The sequence below is a fragment of the Hyposmocoma kahamanoa genome, unplaced genomic scaffold (assembly GCF_003589595.1).
Source record: "Hyposmocoma kahamanoa isolate Upper Pololo Valley unplaced genomic scaffold, ASM358959v1 180, whole genome shotgun sequence".
NCBI classification, from domain to species: domain Eukaryota; kingdom Metazoa; phylum Arthropoda; class Insecta; order Lepidoptera; family Cosmopterigidae; genus Hyposmocoma; species Hyposmocoma kahamanoa.
The window spans coordinates 2,103,046-2,124,771 of record NW_020653711.1 but is presented as its reverse complement, the minus strand read 5'-3'; the positions used below and the strand labels follow the sequence as shown (position 1 = coordinate 2,124,771).

The following is a 21,726-nucleotide window of genomic DNA, read 5'->3' as shown; positions in this document are numbered from 1 at the left end:
ACACACTGTGATATACCTTAATTTTTTCAAATTATGTTTACAACCTGCAGGTACAATTAAAATAATAACGTTGCAACCCTACACTCCGAGTGAAGTGTAGGCATTGATGTGCTAAGCAATGGCAACCCGCTCGGTCTTATTATACTATGTTTACCGCAAATAATTGAGCCTATTATTTAATCAGGACATTAGTTATTAAAGGATCCTTTATGTCAACGTTCAATATTTTCTTTAACATTCATTATTTAAAATAGTATAACGATTCATCACTACGTCTACAGAATTTAATTAAGAGAAATTTTATTATCATGTCGTCAATTTTTTTTGCCACTCTCTTCAAATTTCATTCTGATTTTTTAACACAAAATAAAGTCTTATTTTATTTTATTTTTTGTTGATTGTTACTTTTTTAACTACATCATAAATAAATTGTAATTTGTTTTTTTTTTCTACATGTTATTTTATTTATTTTCAATCAAGGTTTGTACTTGCAACACGAGATCCCGCGCCAAAGATAAGACAGCTGCGGCATCGTGCCTTTCCGCCATTTCTGCAAAAAAAAAAAGCTGATATACACAAAATATAAATAAAATACCTCTCAACTTTCAAGTCCTGATGAATGAAATAAGTATAATAATAATTCTGAATATTCTAGATACAAGTTTATTCTTTACGCACACACGGCACAGAAATTCCTCGATTTTTTAATAAGATACAAACAAATTTCGGTCGACCTCTTTGATGCCTTACCATTAAAGAACTTGATAATATCCGTGAAGTCCATGGCGTTGGCGAGAATGACGTCACGGTAAGTCTCTAGCAATGCAAGCGCTATGAACAGCACCATGTGCTCAGAGGCCACGTGTCGCGCTGCCCAAATCAATTCCCATGCGGCGAATACCTTCACATAAAAATAATAATCATAATAATAATAATCACGCACACACTCAACATAGCGCCGCACTAGGGAAACCCTGTGTCGCGGGTGCCATGGACACACACATAGACAACCACACATTACACCCAAACTCACGAGAGAAATAAATGTAGGCCATACAAATATTTCTCCCGGCTCGGGAATCGAATCTAGAAACTCTGCCTGGCAGTGCGGCATGTTACCGTTCGGCCACAGAGGCAGTAAAAAATACCGAAAATTAGAAAGCATTTTATTTAATTTTCTATCGAATATCAGGATTTGTCTATTTTTTGTGAAAATACTTCACCAGTTAGTTATTATTATTGATAAAAGATCAAACAAAATCGATCGAAAAAAATCCTGCGATCCGACTGGACTTGAAGCAACGACGCAATCGTAAATCGTAAAGCAAATTCCCTTGAGAAGATCGAGCAAGAAACTCTCGGGGTTGCTGGGTTTATATCTTGTTTGTTGTGAAATGTTAACTTCTACAATTTATTTAATTTATATGTCTATTGAAAGTACATAATTACACCATCTATGTAATGTGAATTATTCCATTTATGGACAGCCAAAATTTGGAGAGGCTCCCTGAGGTCGATATAGACCACTATTGGGACGATCCGTTTAGGGTCGATAGTTCTTTATGGTTCCGATTAACCTAGTGAAGATTCTTCTACTGCAGCAACTTCTGCATCCACAGCGACAGTCAGTCAGTTTTACGAGTTACCGTAAAGAATAAGGAAAACACTCACATCTTTATACAGCAGCTCTCGTTTGAAATCGAGCAAGAACCACCGGTAACAGAAGTAGAAGTGCGTATAGTCGCCATGTGCGTGCATCAGCTCGTACAGCTCGCAGTCCAAGATCTGAATCAGCGACCTGGTAACAAACAAGCAAAGGCGCATGGTCACGGCACTGATTGTGGTAGTGATTGCATACTCCGTCAAGCAAAAAGAAATGATTGTGTAAACTAATCCACAAAAAATGTCACCTGTAGCCATAGGACCTGCTAAGGGCACGAAACGTTGGTTTCTTTAAAAAAAACACGTGATTTATAGTCTGTCTTTTTTGAAGACATAGTAAAATGACACTAGAAGGACTGCCAGTTTTCATAAAATTTTAAATAGTTAGTTATGAGTTGTTTTCGATAGTTTTATCGATAGATTGTGACAGAAAAATAAGATTTTGCCAAAAATGACTAAATTGTGAATGTTACGACAGATGATAATGATTACTAACTGCGTTATTACCTTCTTTATTCCTATTTTGACAGTTGGCCTACTACTATCAATTTAAATTTTTATAAAAAAAATTTTAACATACGTTTTCTCTTTGTATACTTCATAAACATAGTTCTAAATACAGTATTTTTTAATATATAATAGACACACGCTTGGCCACAATCTCACATGATGTTAAGCGACGATATGACCGACGATGGAACGCGTTCGCCTAAAAAATGCTAATTCACTGTAGCCTTGAATAGCCCCAAATAGTACTTTTCGGTAGAGCAAAGGAATGGTCTTTTGCCGTACGCATCAGAAAGGAGGAAGCAAAGCGCTTAGTGCGAATAGGTGGAATGTCAACGACATAAGAATGGACTGCTCCGGACCTTCTCGTCGACCGAAGGAGGAACGGTGAAGGTGGAACTAAATTGAAAAGTTCCTGCGCACACTCCCCGAAATGTATCCGATGAAAACCGACAAGCAAGCTACTTTTCTGCGATGGTCGAGAATTTGTAGCTTCTATTCCACAAGAGAATTGTTATTAATAAGTCTACTCGCTTTTCGCTCCATCGAGTCCAAGGCAGCTAACTGGTAATGGGCAGAGCCGTCCCAAAGGTGGCAGCAGTACTCCATACATCCAATGAACATGTGCTCAGTAATTGGATGAATAAACGGGTCAAGGATGATTGAAATTTAACATTCGGCTATTTATTCCTTAAGCGTGACCAATATTCAGTCGATAGTCACTAGTATATTATCGACTGCAATCACTAGCTGCTCGGAAGCCGGCAACATTTTTACGCAATGAACCAGGTATAATATCATTGCAATGAACTGTCATTTTGCTCTGTCTTCAAAAAAGACAGACTATAGATCCAAAAATTTTTTTCATTTCCTATGCGTAACAATCGCAAAATTTGGGCCGGGTGCACAAATCTTTCACTTGCGTTTTTCATTTGCTTGCGTTGGCTGGGTACACGGCGTAGAAAAATCTGCCTTCAACGCAAAAGTGTTCACGAGTCTTCCGCTTTGCATTGCTAAGAGACTTGCGCGCGTGCGCGGCGCCTTGCCTTTGTTTGGGTTGTCGACACTCTCGAACCAGCTGCTGTGTGATTGGCCAGTGGTGCTGTCCTCCGCAAACGTTCCTTGTTGCTTGCATGCTAGATCTCAAGCTTCCTAGATATCAAACTCACGCAACCCAAAAAAAGTCAACGGAAAGCAAGCAGACTCGTGATTTGCGTATGCGCAAAACGAGTCGCGCAAGCAAACGAAAAACGCAAGTGAAAGACTCGTGAACCCGGCAAGAACTCCAGAATTATATCGCCCTCCTTGTCATAACTAACGAATTTGATTTTAGTAACGTTCCATACATTACACCTAAAAATTTTTTGTACTATTAAAAATGTAAATTACACTGAATTTGCCTTACAATACAACAGGAACTAAATAAGATATAAAAAATCCGGTTATAGGGTTGTAGATCTCGTTTTGCTGATGCCAGATAATATGTTGATAACTCGATTTCGTTAAAAATGTAGATTACGTTAATTATGATAAGGAGGACAGTATATTTCTCTGATTAAATTCTAACTAGAAACATTTATTTATTTCCAACTTACAGCCATCATTACAGGTTGTACATAATGCGAAAGTGTAGACAACAAGTCTCATTTATTCCACTTTGATTTATATAATAGCAAATTTATGACTCTTAATTATTATTATTATGGTAACACAAAACTCACCAAACCACTTTTACGAATTCGCTCAATGAACAACAGAATATATCCACGATAATATTTAGGCTACGTATACTGCGTGTACAATATTTTGCACCAAATTTTTACCTTCGTCCTGAAAAGTTGCATAAAAATCAAGTACGAGGTATGTATTCCAAGGCCTTATGTACCTCATATCAGCGAAATGTGCATCCATCGCTTGTCCCGAGGGGAAGTTATCCGTAGCGCGACTCATGAGGCGTGAGAAGAGCGCGTGCGCAGTGGCTTCGTCATGCATCATCACGAGAAGTGGAGCCACCAAGTCGCACATGCCCTGCATATAACCCATATCTAGGTGCTCCCATACGTACCTGTAGAACATTTTATTGTGAATCAGTCGTAAAAAAATATTTTGGGACTATATCTCGAAAATTTTTAGTTATCAACGAAGCTTTTACAATGTGAAGTTTTTGAATATTTTTTATCGTGGATAAGCGACACGCTTATTCACAACAGTTGCTGTACCACTTAGAGCTTCAAATCGCAACGGACTAAGTAACGTAAAGTTGACTAGGGCCATATTATTATGTAGCTTTACAAGCACCCATACCCTTCAAAACCGAAACGCAGCAATGCTCACATTACTGTTTGGCGGCAGAAATAGGTATGGTGGCAGTACTTCCCTAGACGAATTCTTTTACAAAAAGCTCTACTACTACCAAAATATATCATAAGGATTAAAGTATAAATCGTCGGGGATAGTGTGATTACGCGTAATTAGCATTTGATTATGAGTTTCCATTTCGGTAATTTAGTAATCAAATCAAACACGCGTAAATGTCGTGGCAACCAAATTAGCGTGATTTACGGGAATTTATTATTATCAGTACAACATAAATTAATGTCTACTGTGCGAAAATGAAAGTTGTAGCCACTGAAATAACAAAATAATAACGTTAAATCCCTTTCCTGTGGAATTTGATTTAGTGCAGATACGCGCCTTTTACCTTACGCGGATTTGCACTATCCCCAACGAAATGATGATTATATTTTTTTAGATATTTGAATTGGTTTAGTATAGCTCATTCGTCATAGGTGCTTTTATGACATGAAATACATTGGTACTACATGAAACAAATCGACTCATCCGAAGAACAGAGTCCGAGGGATTATAAAGCAAAAAGAGAATAAGTACGCTACGAGAATAATTTCGTTATTCAAACTAAGGCCTATGTAAAGGTGTTTTGATAATTTATATTATATACTTATTTCGTTTCGGAAATATAAAATCGAACAACGGTCGATCTGATATCCACAGCGAAGAAGGAACGAACGAAATGTACTATATCCTGAGAACAAGTAGTCTTACACATAGATCTTTGTTCTACGGATGAGTCGAAATGACGTATATGTCAAATTTTATATCTCTCCTATTTAAGAGTCTATACACACAGCGTAATTTATACGCGTCGACGACGCGCTTTTAGTTTAGTTATGTATAGCGCATTTTGATAAGAAATAGTTTTAATTGTAGTTTTGTTTGTTAATTTCAGTTAGTTTTTGAAATGAAGCAACTACTTGAAATTGTAAGTGTAATCTCCAGTGGAGTACATAAGCTTCTTGTTTGCAACGCGATGTTTGCACGTGTTTGAATCGATTCACTACAGCGCATCTGCGGCGCGAATAAAATACGCCGTGTGCAAAGGTTTTAGATTAATTTTATTCATAGAATGTTTGAACTTCTCTCCTGAAAAGTCATTTTGCAAATATAACCCTTTTATACCAAGAGTACGTAATACTTTTAATATTAGCCAGTAAATACACATTATAACGACAGTACAAATCGGTAGCTAAACACATAGGATCACAAGGGCAAAAGCAATGTGGAGAAACTTACGTGCACATAATATTCCTAAGTTTATCAAGATTCTCGTCGGTGAAGAAGGGATAGTTCCTGTCGCATCGCTGCACGTCTTTTTCGATGCGATGTAAGTTCAGTGCAAAGCTGTCTACCAGTTCAATCTAAAATAATAATGTAATGAATTTTGAATGACTTATTTAACTTATTGTCCGAATTCCACGAATTTGATATTGTACAGCTTTAGATTAGAAAATTCATTACAAAAAATGAGGCTGTCTGTCAGCGCAAAAGTGCCCATGAAATGCATACAGAGTGCCAAAAACTCCATGAAATGCATACAGACGATGGGGGATCTAAAGTTAGCCAAATTCGTTTCATATATGGTAATCATTTATATACTAATAACGCATACACTCATAGCCCCATATTAGGGAAACACAGTATCGCACACAGGGTGACAGGGTGATCATGTACGAAAAATTTTTTGTCATAAATTTTGACCCACTTCTGCAGACCCAATTTTTTTCGTCAGATACAATGAAGTCATCCTTATAAGATACTGAATCAATTAGCATTAAAAAAATCTGTCAGTTTTATTCATATAGTATGAAAAAATATTTTATGAAATTTGACCAACTTCTGCTGTCTCGATTTTTTCGTCCTATACAATGAAATCCCAATACAATGAAATGATTCCTTTATAAAACTGAATCAATCCAGCCCAAAAAAAAAATATCCATTTTATTCACTGTACAACTTACGCTCGTCTAAAAACTTTAGTATGTCTACGTCCTAAGGTCAATTTAATTGTATTTTCTATGGTTTCAGATTTCCCCATACTGTCATAAATGACACTCTGTATGCCGACACTATAGTACAATATCGACATTAAGTGTAAAAATTAGATTGTATATTAATTAACGCCTTATTTCTTTTGTTCATTACTCACAGAATAAACTCCACCATTAGAGCTTGCAGGTGATGCGCAATTAGACCTATTTGTCGGAGGTCGAGGATCATTGGTAGGCTCCAAAGTATCAAACGATGCGCCAGCCGACTGAGACTCCTCTCGCACGACGCCTAGCGGACTACGCGCAGGACTCACGTTGGCTGTAACAATATTCCTTCCTTAACAAGGGAAAGGCGTTCAGTTAATTTTTACTATTTTTATTCTTTTTTACTTAAAGCTGAGAATCGCTACGGAATCCCACATGTACGACGATAGTCGTGCAGTGTAAAGTGTCGTGGCTTGTATATTTAAATGAAGTTGTTTACTCATAGAACAACACTATTAACTGTCGTTCTTCACTGTTTTGACGTCACGACGACAGACTGTCGTGGCAATGGGAAGATCTAGAACGACAGTCGTCTAACGATAAATAAAACGTCACGATAAAAATGTGACAACAGACAATCGCAGCTTCAAACGATTCTGTCGTGCAAACGCCAAAGCGGCTGCCGTCAGGCATGGGAACGAACTGTGGATTATATATACATCCACGGGATTTGCTTTAGATCCCCAGATAAAGTAACTAATACTATCGTACGTGCACCCGACAGAAAGTTATTTTAAAATTAAAAAATGTCAATATATAAACACGCACTAGTGGAATCTGCACATAAATTTTAAGTTATATTTGGGCTATTTAGTATTGTAACTAAATTGTTCAAAATCATACTATTACCTTTATTCGTATGAAGCAGAAAAAATGTCGTAAGTACAATTTATTATCGAAACAATGACAGCGACAATTGAACTTCTTAAAATCTTACCAGTAGTTCCTTCAGATGCTGGAGAACCTGAAGCAGCCAAGTCTACTGAGGGGTTCGTTACGATTACACTTGTGCGTTGTTCGCTGGGCTGACTAGGTTGACTCTCTTGTTGCTCGTCAATAGATGATCTCATGTCGCTACCATTAAGATTCATATTCGCACTATCCACGCTGCACAATAATCCTCTTCCTTCACCCTTTTGAACGATATTTTCAGCTAGTCTCTTGATTTCTGCTATGCTTTCTCTTCTTAAATCAGGATTTTCTACAACACTCTTTATATGAATTTCTTCATCTTCTTCTAAGTCTTTAAGACTTTCTACATCTTTGTCTAAATCTACGTTATCACCCTTCTCAGTCTCTCCGTTAACTTTTCCTTCTTTTTCTTTCTCCGAATCCATCTCAATGTTGTCTACTTCGTCTATGCTCGGTGCTCGAGATAGAACTGGTTTCGTTTCTAATTTCTTCTGATCATTCTCACTGGGTTCTGGCGATACTATTGGTGGATTGTCTGATATGACACTGCAATCATCTTCAAATACCTGAAAATTAAACATGATCTTTATCATTTGGTCGTATTTGAAGACAATTGCCGGATTAGAGAAATTGTGTTTATAAAATTTTATTAATTTTCTTATTTAAATGTCTACTCATAATATATTACAACAATTTTAGAACATTTACTACGTTACCAAATAATTTCATAGTCGCAATAATGTACATAACATTTACCTCTGGTTCTGTTTCCACAGGCTTCAATTTTCCTGATGCTTCAGACAGTTTAGCTATCGATGCAGCTGTTGCCTCGCGGTCCCTCTGTCTCACTATCGCCTCAACGCAAAGCCATTCCGACATTGTCGTTTCATATTGACGTCTATACGCTGTATCTTGTTCGATCCTTTGTTCTGTTGTTGAACCAAATCTGAAAATAATTTATTATATTATATTAAGATTAAAATTTTTGTTGCTTTACACAAGAAAAGAAAATTTAGTTATCGTCTACCGTTTAATATTAGATTATTGGTTTACTTGTTTTGAAAAGTTCACTTACTCATAATATCCAAGTAGATATGGCCAAACTTCTTTTCTAATTTCATGCTGTACACCGCCGTAGTAAACCAGCCGGTAGACTTCGTCTTTGTCATTGACTGCGCCGTTTTCATCTGTCATTGATTTCCACACTTCCTCTGTCAGACCGCCTTCAGCGTTGTCTGTAATTTCAAGAACATTGGCATAATGTCCAAACACATTTAATTCCCAAATCATCCAAACATGGTTATGAGCTTTACAATTTTATTTTCTCACATATTACAAGAGAACTTACCTTTAGGAATAATATTAGGATGGACAAGGCCGCTAAGATGTGTGCGAACAGTAGACAGGTGGCGGCAATAGGCAAGCCAACCATAGAAGGCTCGCGATATTATCTGACGTCGCATTGTGCTACAGACTAGTTCTATTGATGCAGACTGAAATTAAAAATTAATAATAAGTACCGGTAACTGGCAGTGATACGTAAATGAGAGTTTCAAAGTTAATGCAAAACCTCATTTTAAATGGTATTGTCTTACTTGTTCCACTATAGGATGGTGCAGCGGTATTGGTGTCAATGGAGGATGACCATTAAGACCAGCCGATGGAGGACAGTCCACCGACATCGTAGATGAATCTGAAGACGTGGTAGAAGTTGAGGCTAGCGGACGACGAGGTGTACGTGGAGGAGACTGAATTACTCTCTCCAGAAGAGAATGGCGCATGGCTGGAAGAAAATTAAGTAATTTGAGGATTTGTGTTTCAAATATTGTTTATATTCATATTTATAAATAATGCAAATAACGTTTCGAAAGTTTTAATCATACGTTTTGAAAATTCGCGAGGAACAAACGAAACTGAAAACAATAAACTTACAGTATGATGCTAAAACTTTTTGAACACTTTCCTCGAATGATTACTAAAACGGCCTTTGTCTTTATCTAATTTCAGCTGGTGTTAAGTAAGTTGCATTACTTATGTGAGTCATATTTTTTAATAGATATTCCTGTTTGAAAAAAATTCACCATCTAGTTTACCTTCTCTATCAGTAATGGCATTGTTAACAATGCGAAACACGTAGTCTCCTGCGACTTCTTCCCATTCGGCCTCTTCCGTCTCTCCACTTTCGCAAAGACTTGGCATCGGTCGCCGACGTGCTTTGCCCCGACCAAATACCTGTAAAAGTGTTTGTTTCATCAAATTTTAGGACTTTTTCTTATATATTTACTTATTTCTACGGCATGTTTTGGTTTCACCTTTTACCACTAAGTCATTGCATGTTTTTATTCCCTGGCTGGCGATCGTGTTTCCGAGCACATATAAAACCTGAGTTTCTTTTAAGGTGTGACTGAATATTTTTAAATTTTTTGGGCGAAGTCGTTAAATTGACCGTTAGACCTTGTCTTTGCTCCGGGGCTAGGTAGTAGTCAGAAACAAACCATTTACTTTAAAAAAGTTTTTATGACTCAGAGGGTGTTCCGTATCCATGTTAACCCGGAGCCGAGATCCGGGAACTGTTGGCTTTAAAGAAGTATTGCAGTGGGACAATTGTGACGCATTACGTCTCACTTCACTAACTGTTATTACAAAAGTAGCGCGCGCGTGACACGACAGCGGCGTTGCGATTACGCTTCCAGATATTGTATGAAAATTAATAGGCACTGCAGCGCTTTTATTTATAGAAGCGTTTAATCAAGCGCGATATTGCGCTTGAAAAGTAAAAAGGGATTTCGTCTAAAAATAAAGTTAAGTACGAGGTTTTCAGATTTAGCCGACGAATTCTGTTTCTCGTAAATTTGTAAATACACTACAAGATCGTTCTTGTTGGCACCAAATAGTTATATTTAACTGGTTACGTTCATTTACTACATGAATAAGACTTACATAGTATATCGCTAAGTCTTTCCAAATCGGGGAATTCTAACTTTCCGCTTGAGGTGAGAAAAAAAGGAAAGAAAAACACTCACAAAAAAGGTGTTTACTCATTTGTAAACATATACTGACCCTTCCAGTCCCCCTCTGGGACCATAACGGTGGATCTAATTGACCGTGTGGCAGCAATCCGGTCTCGAGATTGCTTAGAAATGATAACAAATGTCCACCTGAAAAAATAAGCAAAATGTTACTTTTAGCTCACTGATTTTGTTTAGAAGACTCAACCCGTGAATGTATCACACATACACAAAACTTCTTTTACGCATAATATTTGAGAAACGTAATTTCGATCTGAGCTCAACTAGTGTTTTTTAAGAAATAAGTTGCAATTAGTTCATAAATGGGAAATGTAGCGGATCTAAATCGCCTATATTCGTTTTTTCAAATAAAGAACAAAACGTTTGAAAAAAAAAAACAAATATACCCGTTTTAGACCCGAAAAATAGTTTCGCATCGCATATGTAACAATCGCGAAAACCTAAGACCTCGATTAGTTCATTAATGTTCATTAATTAGTACATACTACTCGAACCAACACGTGTTGCTACACCGGGGCCAGCGCTTTTATCGAGCTGAGCTACAGACTCAGAGGTTTTACGAATGTCTTTATGTGCTTGTTGCAGATCACTATATTGTTAAATAAATTAGTATTTTATTTGTATTATGAAATTTCTTGAGCAAATTATATTTTTTTTACGTAAACAAATAAAAAATCACCATACCCTCTATAATAACGGCACAATAATAAACACAAAAATAGTTCGCTAGGTGATCACACTTCCTACATTGCAAATTTTATTTCATTTAGTAGAATAACTTTATAACTAAAGTGATTTACGTGATTAGAGATTAGAAATATAGAAGCACTAAAACAAAACCACATTTTTTTTTTAATTATTCATGATTAAGATGAATTCTACTTATAAAAAAAATGTTTAACTGTGGTTACCCATTTACTTACTATGATTATTATATTAATTAATACTATGTTATTTATATACTTTCATTCTTAGTTTTTAGAACGCCATTCGGTATGAGGTCCAACAAAATCTGAATGGACACAAACTCAACCATGGTAATTATAGATTACTATACGTATATTTGCCACGGACATATTGTTAAGTTACCTACAATAATATTTAATATATTTTAAATTTTTTATATTATGTAGATGACGATTGCACAATCTGTATAGGTTTATGCACACTGTTTTGTTTTGTTAATTTAATTGTAAATTGACAAGTGCAATAAATAAAAAATAATAAAAATATATAGTGTGGAAAAGCTTGTTTTTCAGCCATAATAAGTTACCTAGTTGGAACTTATACCTTCGTAATAAAACGATATCGTAAAATGTAACGCCGTTGATGTCTTTTATAGAGAGCTAAACCCAACGTCCGCCATATTTTAATTTTGCTGACGTCATTAGCCTCGGGATATTTATCAAAATTATACATTTCGTCGCTTAAATGCTAAACTTTTACAGGAGAGGCGATCAAAGTTTTCCACCTAATTTTGTAACATTTTAATATTGTTTCATTTAGACCATAAGTTTCTTTGAATTCAGAGGGAGTTTTTGCGATATGGCACTTTTTCCTAATAGCGACGTGCGCTTGCGATGATTACCGTGACACAACTCACAAAAGGACTGTTAGCTCAAAAGTTAGCCACGAAAGTGCAAAATGCCAAACAGGCATTTGCGTAATGCCGTTGTTTATAATGCCAAATCGCTAGGTGTCTTAATGTAGTATTAAAGTTTGACCGTTTTTAAACACATTTTTGCAATAAAAACATTTTTTAATTTCCTTATGATGCGGAGGTTTAGCATTTAAGCGACAATTTATCAAAATTAATATAATCAAGCATACCTTTGGGAAAATGTATAGGAGGCCGTTGCACCCCATCCTGACCAACCAGGATAAGAGCGTCACTAGCCTGAGACCGATGGACGTGGACGTATACCACCTCCCATAAGCATACTTGCAGCGACATTGCCCAGTAAACGCTGAAACGTGACACGTTGTAAATTGAGATGATGACAATGAAGTAATCGATGTGCAATATCGTATTGGCTCCGTGAACAACACCAGTGCGGCGACTCTTCGTTCTTTACATTCACATCATGGCATCAAAAACACTTCTGTCTCCGTGGCCGAACGATCACCATGCCGGACTGCCACACAGAGGTCCTGAGTTCGATTCCCAGCCTAGGAGAAATATGTGTATGGCCTACATTTATTTCCCTCGTTAGTTTGGGTGTAATTCGTGGCTCTCTACGTGTGTGTCCATGGCACCCGCGGCACAGGGTTTCTCTAGTGCGGGGCTATGAGTATATTGCCTTATTATTATTACAATGTTTGGTTACAACACTAACAGAGAAAAAATTCACCAATATCAATGTACTAGTCGCGATCGTTATCATTGTTTGCTATGATCTGTATCCTAAACGAAAAATGAAATAAATAATTAATTAATTAATTAATAATGAAAAGTCCATGGTCCTACGGACCTACGCGGGTTACGTCGTAGTATAAAATAAGACAAGTATGATAACTCGTACAAAGAGCGTTAGGACGACCAGTTTTATGCAACCAGAGTACCCCGCGAGATTATGCGAATGTCTGCATCCGTATACGACGCGTGCGGCAGGCGCGCACATATACAAGCCGTGCAGCTACGTTTGTATGGAGTTACCATACTTGTCTTATTAAATGATAACTTTTTACTACCGGTAGCGTCCTATGAACCCACGGCAGTCCACAGAGCGAAGACGGTGATTGGAACATTATTTTTGTTAAAATTAGATATTGGTAAGCTCGTAAAATTAAGTGTAGCAATAAGTAAAAGTAATTAATGAGAATTTCATTTTCTTGTCTCTTGGAGGGCGGATGCGTAATAATAATAAGATTGAAATAAGGTAAATAAGCATTTTCCGTACTTTACTACTATGTCTCCAAATAAAAATTGCGCTTATTGAGATCCAAAAACAGAGCAAAAATCAGTACAATGCACATTCACGAACATTAATACACAATACGTACGTAGCGAAATTCGATTATCATAGAAAAATTTCAACCTCTCTTTCAACCTCCTATAAAATGGTTCGTCTGCTCCTTTGTCTCCTATTTTACATAAGAAATACATAAAAATCAATAACACTATAGAATATTTTGCCATATTAAAAATAATCTAAGTTCACGAGCAAAATAGACCTCTAGACGTGTAGTTGCGGTTACCAACCCGTCACACCATACCAAATCGATACCTCCAATGAATATTACGCCAACTTACTTTTTTAACCTGTTCTGTTTTTATTTTGTTTCTTTTTTTTCACAAAATTCGTTATTTTGTTTTTTTTTCGAATTTTCTTTTTTGTTCCTTTATTTTTTTTTAGGAAATTCGGGGAACATAATATTAATAAGTAAATAATGGCTGTTTACAAAAATAACAGAAAATCGAAAAATCGAGATATCGATATAGCGTAATGTGCTCAAAAATGTATTGTAATTTCGCTACATACATTAATGCGTTAAGGTAGCAAATAAAAAAGCAACATACCAATCAGCACACAGAGGTCCAGCACATCTAATCCTGTACACTGTGCAGGGCTGCACACTGCACATAACACAGGTGTTTTGGCAGGCGGACGAATGCACTAGGTGGCAACGGAGAAAGCTACAACACTACTCGATCAGACAACACACTAAGCATGCACAAGAATACAAAAAAAGTTTAGCTTCTTAGTAATACAGAGCAAAATAGTGTGGCACTACACAAGTCATAACAGAAGGGTAAGTAATCAGTATCAATCAACGAAATATATGAATGTAATTTCAGCGTCAATTCGTAGTTATATCTCTTGGGAAGCACACGAATCTATTTATCGAACACCGATAAGTACAAAAGACTGTATTTGAAGGTCAAGATATAAGACGCTTTTATTGATTTGACGATATTTCTAACTTAACACTTTATTAGACCAGCTGCTTCATAATGAAAGCTTGGCTACATAAGACTACTTAAGTCACAAGTTCTATTTAAATATCTTTGAACTTTACGAAACTGCGTTTTAAATCTTCATGGAAAACAAAAGTTTAATTGAATAATTCTTTATTTATATTAAACCTTGGTTAATACTATTTATTATTAATTGAGATTAATTTTATTTTTTTATATCATTTTTATTTTGCTGATTTAATGCTGCACGTACAATTTTTTTTAAATGGGACTGTATGGGGACATTCGAAACCATAGAAGATACAAGGAAACTATCTTAAGAACCATTAAGACTTTTTTGTGAAAACAATGTTGCCATAGTCAGTTTTTTGGTCAAGCGCGAGTTGACCATAATAAAGAATAAAATTGATCAACATTTTTTTTAGTGCTAATCGACTCAGTTTCATGAAGGGATCATTTCATTATATTGGAACGAAAAAATCGGGACAACCGAAGTTGGTCAAATTACATAAAATAATTCTCATACAAAATTAATGTTGACAATTTTTTTTAATACTAATAGAGTCAAGTTTGTTATAAGTATGATTTTGTTGTACGGGAAGAAAAAAATAATAAATAAATCTTCTACTGCCTCCGTGGCAGAACGGTTACCATGCCGAACTGCTACGCCGAGGTCCCAGGTTCGATTCCCGGGCCGGAAGAAATATTTGTATGGCCTACATTTATTTCTCTCGTGAGTTTGGGTGTAATTTGTGTTGTGTGTATTCAAGGCACCCGCGACACAGGGTTTCCCTAGTGCGGGACTATGTTGAGAGTGTGTGTTATTATTATTATTTCGGATTTCACCATACTGTCCCATTTAAAAAAAACACTCTGTAAATAGGCCTACCGCTTCACTCAGTCGGTTCCTGAGGCAGCTACGCGATGCGGGAGGATTGACAGTTTACGTAACATTTTTGTCGCGCTGCACACGGGATAATTACGACGATATATTCAAAAAAAAAAAGTGCCTACAAAATTAGTCAACTGTGTTTTTTTTTGTATTATGGCTTTGCGTAGAACATTTAGCCATGTCAAAGTTAGAAACAAAGATATAGGAAAAACAGAACGGACCGTAATTCGGAATAGAAAGGAAAAAGTATGTAGTTTTATAAACTATAATAACAATATGTATTGTTATAGTTTAACTTAATGCTATCAAAGATTGGTATAATTTTCATTAATAAATAGGGTTAACGTTTTATATATTTTAGGATTAATGTTAATAAATAAATTATTTATTTATTTATTAATAAACAAATAATGGATGTGGGGAATAAAAGTCAGCTGTTGTTATGTGAAATTATGTTATAAAGAAACAATTTCATTGATAATTTAAAAGCGTAGACAAGTAACTTCCTTTGGCACTTTTTTTCATTTAACTTCTAGGCCTGTAGCTTAGTTATTTATTCTGTAGATAGCATTGCTATTTCCTAAATAAAATTGTTTATGCTAAGAGATAATTATACTTAATGACATTTAGAAGACGCAATCTAAAAATGCAGCATCATCAATTCAATTTAATTCAGTAATTTATTCATTAACAATATACATAATTGTATTTAAATGTCAGGTTTTTAAATTTAAGAATCAAACAAATTAATTAAAATACGCAGTCAAATTAATAATTATTACTTTTGTGGTCTTGTTAGGCCACATCTGCAAAACAACTATTTTTCAGTAGAGGTTTCAAGATTCTACAAACGAAATTACAATTAATTTAAATTATAATTAATATAAATTAAATTTTAGTTTTATGTTATAATTAATAACTATAATATACTTAAAAAGAAGAGTTATACAATTTCACACGTACATAATTTGTTGTGTTATTATGACTTTCAGTGATAAAAGACGTACGATCATATGTGGCTTTATTAAATCAAGGGTTACGTGGATTGTCAATTTCGCATTAAATAATACAGTTTTCCAATTAGACGATCTTAAAAAAAAGAACCCAGCTTTATGCAATTTTTTTAAAACAAAATAACGTTTTGATAAATCACCTTAGGAAAATTTATGAACTATAAAATCCTTATTAACGCAGCGTCTACTTTTACAATATTGAAAATTTATTTATTTGGAGAGGCATTTGAGGGCTTTACACAGGCACTCTTTCACACATAGACGTGAAAAAAGACATACAGAGAAAAGGCCCTTTAGCGCTTCGGTCACATTATCCACTTGCAAGGGTCTCCTCTGATGCGATGGGTTAGGCTTATGGTAAATTTCATATTAAAGTTCGCACCTAAATTTCGAGAAACTTGGATATGCTTGTGAGGCAGTAGGTCAAACGATACTACAGCTTTTTTATTCGATGATTAATAAAATTATAAGTTCTTTAAGAAAAAAACACTTCAAACACATGTTACAAAGGGCATATAAAATGTGAGCTTATCTCTAGAAGATATCTCTTTCAGCCAAGCCTAGCCGTGGTGTAAAAATTAAGTCAGCGTTAAAATAAATTTATTAAAATTGAAATGAATATTAATAGACTACGTACGTCATAAAATCAAGAAAGTAAGCCTTCAGTTTCAAAAGTAATGTACAGTAATCAATTGTACCTTTTATCAACTCCTTCGCTCTCAGCGTATCCATTCATTAACTGGTTGGGAGTCCATTTGATGACGAGCCCAGCGGCTGTCTGATGCAGACTCAGGTATCCAGGCATTGGTTCCTCGACGTCTTTCTATAAAACAATTTTAATTTCACAACACTCGGGCCTTTCCAAGCCTAGTAGTATAGTATCAAATATCAAAAGTAATAAGACTTGGTATCCGCGTCGCCGAGATGCCTTTAGGAGAGTTATAGCTGTGAAGTTATAAACCACTAAAAATCAATTTCGGTTGCTAGAATGTGTAAATAATGCAATATTTGTGAAGCGTTCAATTCAATAATTGGATCGTAAAGTGAGGAGAATGTTTTTTTTATATAACGGTCGTTTTTATGATTTTGGTGGTTCTGATACGAATACGCAAAAGATTTCCAAATCAAACTACTCCTTTCATGTCTCGTCACTCGTGGCTGATAAGATCATAAACAAATAAACGGATGAAGAAATTACACTGTCAAACTCTATAAAAGTAAGTGTAGCGAATCACAGCAATCGTTACAATTTTTTTTTGCACATATATTATTACAGTCTTTTTACTTTTAAATTGAAATTTTAAATTTAAAAGTATTTGTTTTTGGCGCCTTTTTCTTTGTTATTGTTTGTGCTGTTTTCAACGGCAGTTGTACATTGTTGATTGAATAAACTGTAAGTACGCTTCTATTGATCTTGCTCACTCTTCAATATCACCCGAACACTACAACTAAAGTAGGAAAATGTTGGTAGAAAGCGACTAAAATCAAAAGATGGGAGTCATTGTCTCGTTAACAGCAATTTGTCTGCGAGCGACCCCAGACAAACGAGTTGAATTTGATGAGCTTCTTGAAAATTAGATTTAGAACAAGATTTGGTTAGACAATAATTTTTGTTCGATCTAACTTACCGCATATAATATTATAAATGCGAAAGTAACTCTGTCTGTTACGTTTTCACACCTACTCGTAAACCGCTAGATCAAATTTGATGAATTTTAGTATAGAGATAGATGGGGCCTAGCAGATGAGATGGGGGATGAAATATTGCATGGAGAACCAAACATTTCTCAAGTAAGTAGTACTGCAGGCTACTCGTATCTACGCAGACGAAATCGCGAGCCACTTGAATAGTCATGTGCTGCTCATATCAAACAGCTTTCCGCGGCGTAATGAGGTCAGTAACTGGTCGATCCATATCTAGTTTTCCGATTTGAAGTCGTCACTAGAGACATGCATGTGTCATGTGAACACTCTAGAAGTAGTTATAGAAAAAACCTGTTAACCGTCCTTTCTTTACTATTTCTATAAGCTATGTCGATTCTTCTGCGAATTCATAATTCTGTTTAATATTGTTAAATATCTTTTGCAGCCGTAGAGCTCCGTGTGAGAGAGTTCGTCCAGGAAAGTACTGCAGGTTGTTGGACGCATCACGGGCACATAGGACTTGTCACCGTATGTCTCACGGTGACAGGCGTAGTTGCAGTGCCCCTCAGATCTTTGCGATTTAAAGCTCCGAGTGGCACTGCAACTGTTTTGGACAGGTTGAACAGGACAGTTTACCATCAGGCGCACGACTTGTTCGTCCCGTCACTTGATATTCTAAAAAAAAATTTTGCAGCCTTACCGGTTGTACCCGCACGTTGTTTTTGCCATAAAGCAAGGTTGCTCGGGAGTTCTGGTGGAGACTCTCTACATATTCCTTGGCACTTGAACCTCCCACGCTACCTGTACCTAAACCAATACAGTTTATAAGACAAAATAATAAAACTTTATATTGTTGAACAAGAACTTATATATCCTCTTCTTCTTCTTCTTTTAAATGTTATGGCTCCATCGAAATAATCAATGATTTTGCCAATGTCAAGTAAAAATAACTATGTACGGTAGTTTAATATTATTATAAAAATTATACAAAAAAAATGGCGATTTCGCCAATGCATGTCCTGTGAGAATTTTACTAATAAATGATAAATGAATAAATAAAAATTAGACAACATCATATACGATGCTCCGGTCCCAAAGTAAGTAACTAAAGCACTTGTGTTATGGAAATCGGAAACAACGACGTACCACAAACACCCAGAGCCGGCGATCGAATCCGGGACCTCACAGATGACGACACCATGAAAACCGGTGCACAAGCCACTCGAACACAGAGGTCGTCAAGACAATATAGATTTTATATAATATGTATGATAGACAACAAATCCTTACAAGATGAACTGCCTCCGTGGCCGAACGGTTACCATGCTGGTCTGCCACGCAGAGGTCCCGGGTTCCATTCCCGGGCCGGGCAGAAATATTTGGATGGTTTACATTTTTTTCTCTCGTGAGTTTGGCTGTAATTTATGGTTGGCTATGTATGTGTCCATGGCACCCGCGATACAGGGTTTCCCTAGTCCAATGAGTGTGTGTGTTATTAGTATTAGATTTTTTTAATTTTACCTATGGATACGTATATTAAATATTTATGTAGACCACATGGTGGTGAAAACATGAACACTTATTATTTTTTATGACCATGTGTGATAGGGATGCCTTGTACCTTCGCCGCCATAACTGCAACGCGGCACTTCGTAAGGCCATAACCCACGAAGACGTACAAAGACACAAAAACGCACTCTATTATTATATTACAACTTCGAGGGCAGAAGGAAGGATAAATATCAACCTTGGGGTAATCCGCAAAATGACAATTTTACAAGTTTTGATGTTCCTACGAAAGAAATTAGTCGATAACTTTTAAAATTTCACATACTTATATTTTTTTTATGTAGCATTTTCCAGTCATTCTCAGAATTAGTAGGTTAGGTTAAGTAACGCGTTTCCCTGAGATAAAAAAAGGTGTTCCCTACCTAATTTCCGTGGAATTTTTTATTATTTAGGTACTTGATTTTTTATCGCGAAATATTATTTCATAATTACACGATAATATACTTGAATATTTAAATAATAAAAATTGCCACGGAAATTAGACAGTGAACACTAGTCCGAGAACGACCGTTTTATGACTTTTATGTAATAAAAGTACTTTTGACGAATAATCGTACGTCAAAAGTAGTTGTATTTGATCACATGTGACTATATGTTATGATTGTAGAAAAATATTTTCTTGTCAAAATCGACTACAGGTGGATTCTTTGATAATAACTCGTAAGACAATTACTTTGTAGGTTTCATATTTCAATGTCTTCAGCATTCTTTAACATAAAAATAGGCATAATGGCCAACAAATATAGACTTACTGGAAAGCATCATTAAGTACACAATACTATGTGTAGGTGTACGGCAGATACTATCAAAGAACAAAATTTTTGGATATTCCATGGATTCGCAAGAGGCATTTCGCTTCGACATTTATACGGTGAACGGCTATGGAGTGGAATTCCCTGCCTGTTGACTTATTCCCTGAACGCTATAACTGCTTTTTCAAGGCGAGAGTGAATAGGCATTACTTGGGTGTGCATGCTCCATCGTCGACCTCATCGTCACGTTCCATCAAGTGAGATAGACGTGAAATGCGCACTTACTTATTAATTTTAAAAAAAACTTAAATGGAAATCCTAAGACCAGTTCAGACAAATGGGTCCCTCGCAATAATAAATACATACACGTAACAACGCTGCCGTCATCAGAAGATGTGTTGAGACTCCTCCTGAAGTTGAGGATAGGTCTTCGCACCGAAGGCGGTGTGGTTGTTCCCGCTGACATCCTGTGTCTTTGAACCTGATCAGCAGAAAATAAGGTTCAGAGATACAAAATTATTTGTTCAAAAACATTTCGTCGAAAAATAGAGAAGGTAATCTTCAAATTTAATGTCCGAAAGAACTTTCATGCTGAAATAAATATGTTATTGTGTTTATATCATTGGTGTATGATAACATTTTATGTATCAAGAGCCTTTTATAATTGTTTCTTATTACAATGTCTAAGCTACGACCACCATCGTACATTAAAACAAGTAGTGTAACTCCATACAAAAGTAGCAACGTGGCTTGTATGTGTGCACCCCCGCTGCGCGCCGTGTACGGATGCACACATTCGCATAATCTCGCGTTGCATAGCGCGGGTCGTCTCACGTGCTATTAATTATAGAATTGAAGCGTTCGCTCAGTATTTAAATAATAACATCAAATAGTAGACATGTTTATTGTTGTGTTATTGGTTGACCAAAAGTGCCTCAAAATCAAAAGTGTATTTTGTTTTTATATTTTTTATTTTATAGGATGTACAAAATAGTTTACATTCAGTGGAACATGTTGAGATACATTTTATAGTCGTAATCTAGAATGTAGACCTAATACTTGTACACACAGCGTTATTATGCGAAGTATAAACATATTTGTATAAGGATTACAAAAAAAGAGGGAGATTACAACTTAAAACTAATGCTACTAAAGACTCACATAGATATAAATTTGGCAGTACTAATAAGAAGAGTTGAAATATTTGAGGAGAATGGTACGAATTCGATAAAGATTATTGTAGAAAACATCAATGGGACCTCCAGATTCTGATATGAGTAAATCATTATATAATCATAATCACTATTTGTATTTAATAATCATACTCCCATCCAGACACCGATCGACGATGCTGATATACAAATATTGACACGTAAGAACTGCATTTGACTAAGATTATTTCAAAATAGCACGAAAATATTGTGATGAATACTTTA

At 35.9% G+C, this 21,726-nt stretch overlaps 1 protein-coding gene across 1 annotated transcript in view; it reads right to left on the bottom strand.

The window, feature by feature from the left end:
- Positions 1–461: 461 nt before the first annotated feature.
- LOC113225907 (small G protein signaling modulator 2-like) overlaps positions 462–21,726 on the bottom strand; it is a 60,170-nt gene continuing 38,905 nt past the window's right edge. The window contains exons 4-20 of the mRNA XM_026458374.1: positions 20,657–20,771; positions 18,670–18,776; positions 17,024–17,148; positions 12,332–12,468; positions 10,533–10,630; positions 9,566–9,704; positions 9,068–9,255; positions 8,821–8,965; positions 8,548–8,707; positions 8,229–8,418; positions 7,498–8,038; positions 6,674–6,834; positions 5,761–5,885; positions 4,055–4,234; positions 1,672–1,798; positions 751–901; positions 462–550 (exon numbers count right to left, since the gene is read on the bottom strand). Coding sequence (XP_026314159.1) covers positions 462–550; positions 751–901; positions 1,672–1,798; positions 4,055–4,234; positions 5,761–5,885; positions 6,674–6,834; positions 7,498–8,038; positions 8,229–8,418; positions 8,548–8,707; positions 8,821–8,965; positions 9,068–9,255; positions 9,566–9,704; positions 10,533–10,630; positions 12,332–12,468; positions 17,024–17,148; positions 18,670–18,776; positions 20,657–20,771 — 2,778 coding nt within the window. The remainder of the gene's footprint in view (positions 551–750; positions 902–1,671; positions 1,799–4,054; positions 4,235–5,760; positions 5,886–6,673; positions 6,835–7,497; positions 8,039–8,228; positions 8,419–8,547; positions 8,708–8,820; positions 8,966–9,067; positions 9,256–9,565; positions 9,705–10,532; positions 10,631–12,331; positions 12,469–17,023; positions 17,149–18,669; positions 18,777–20,656; positions 20,772–21,726) is intronic.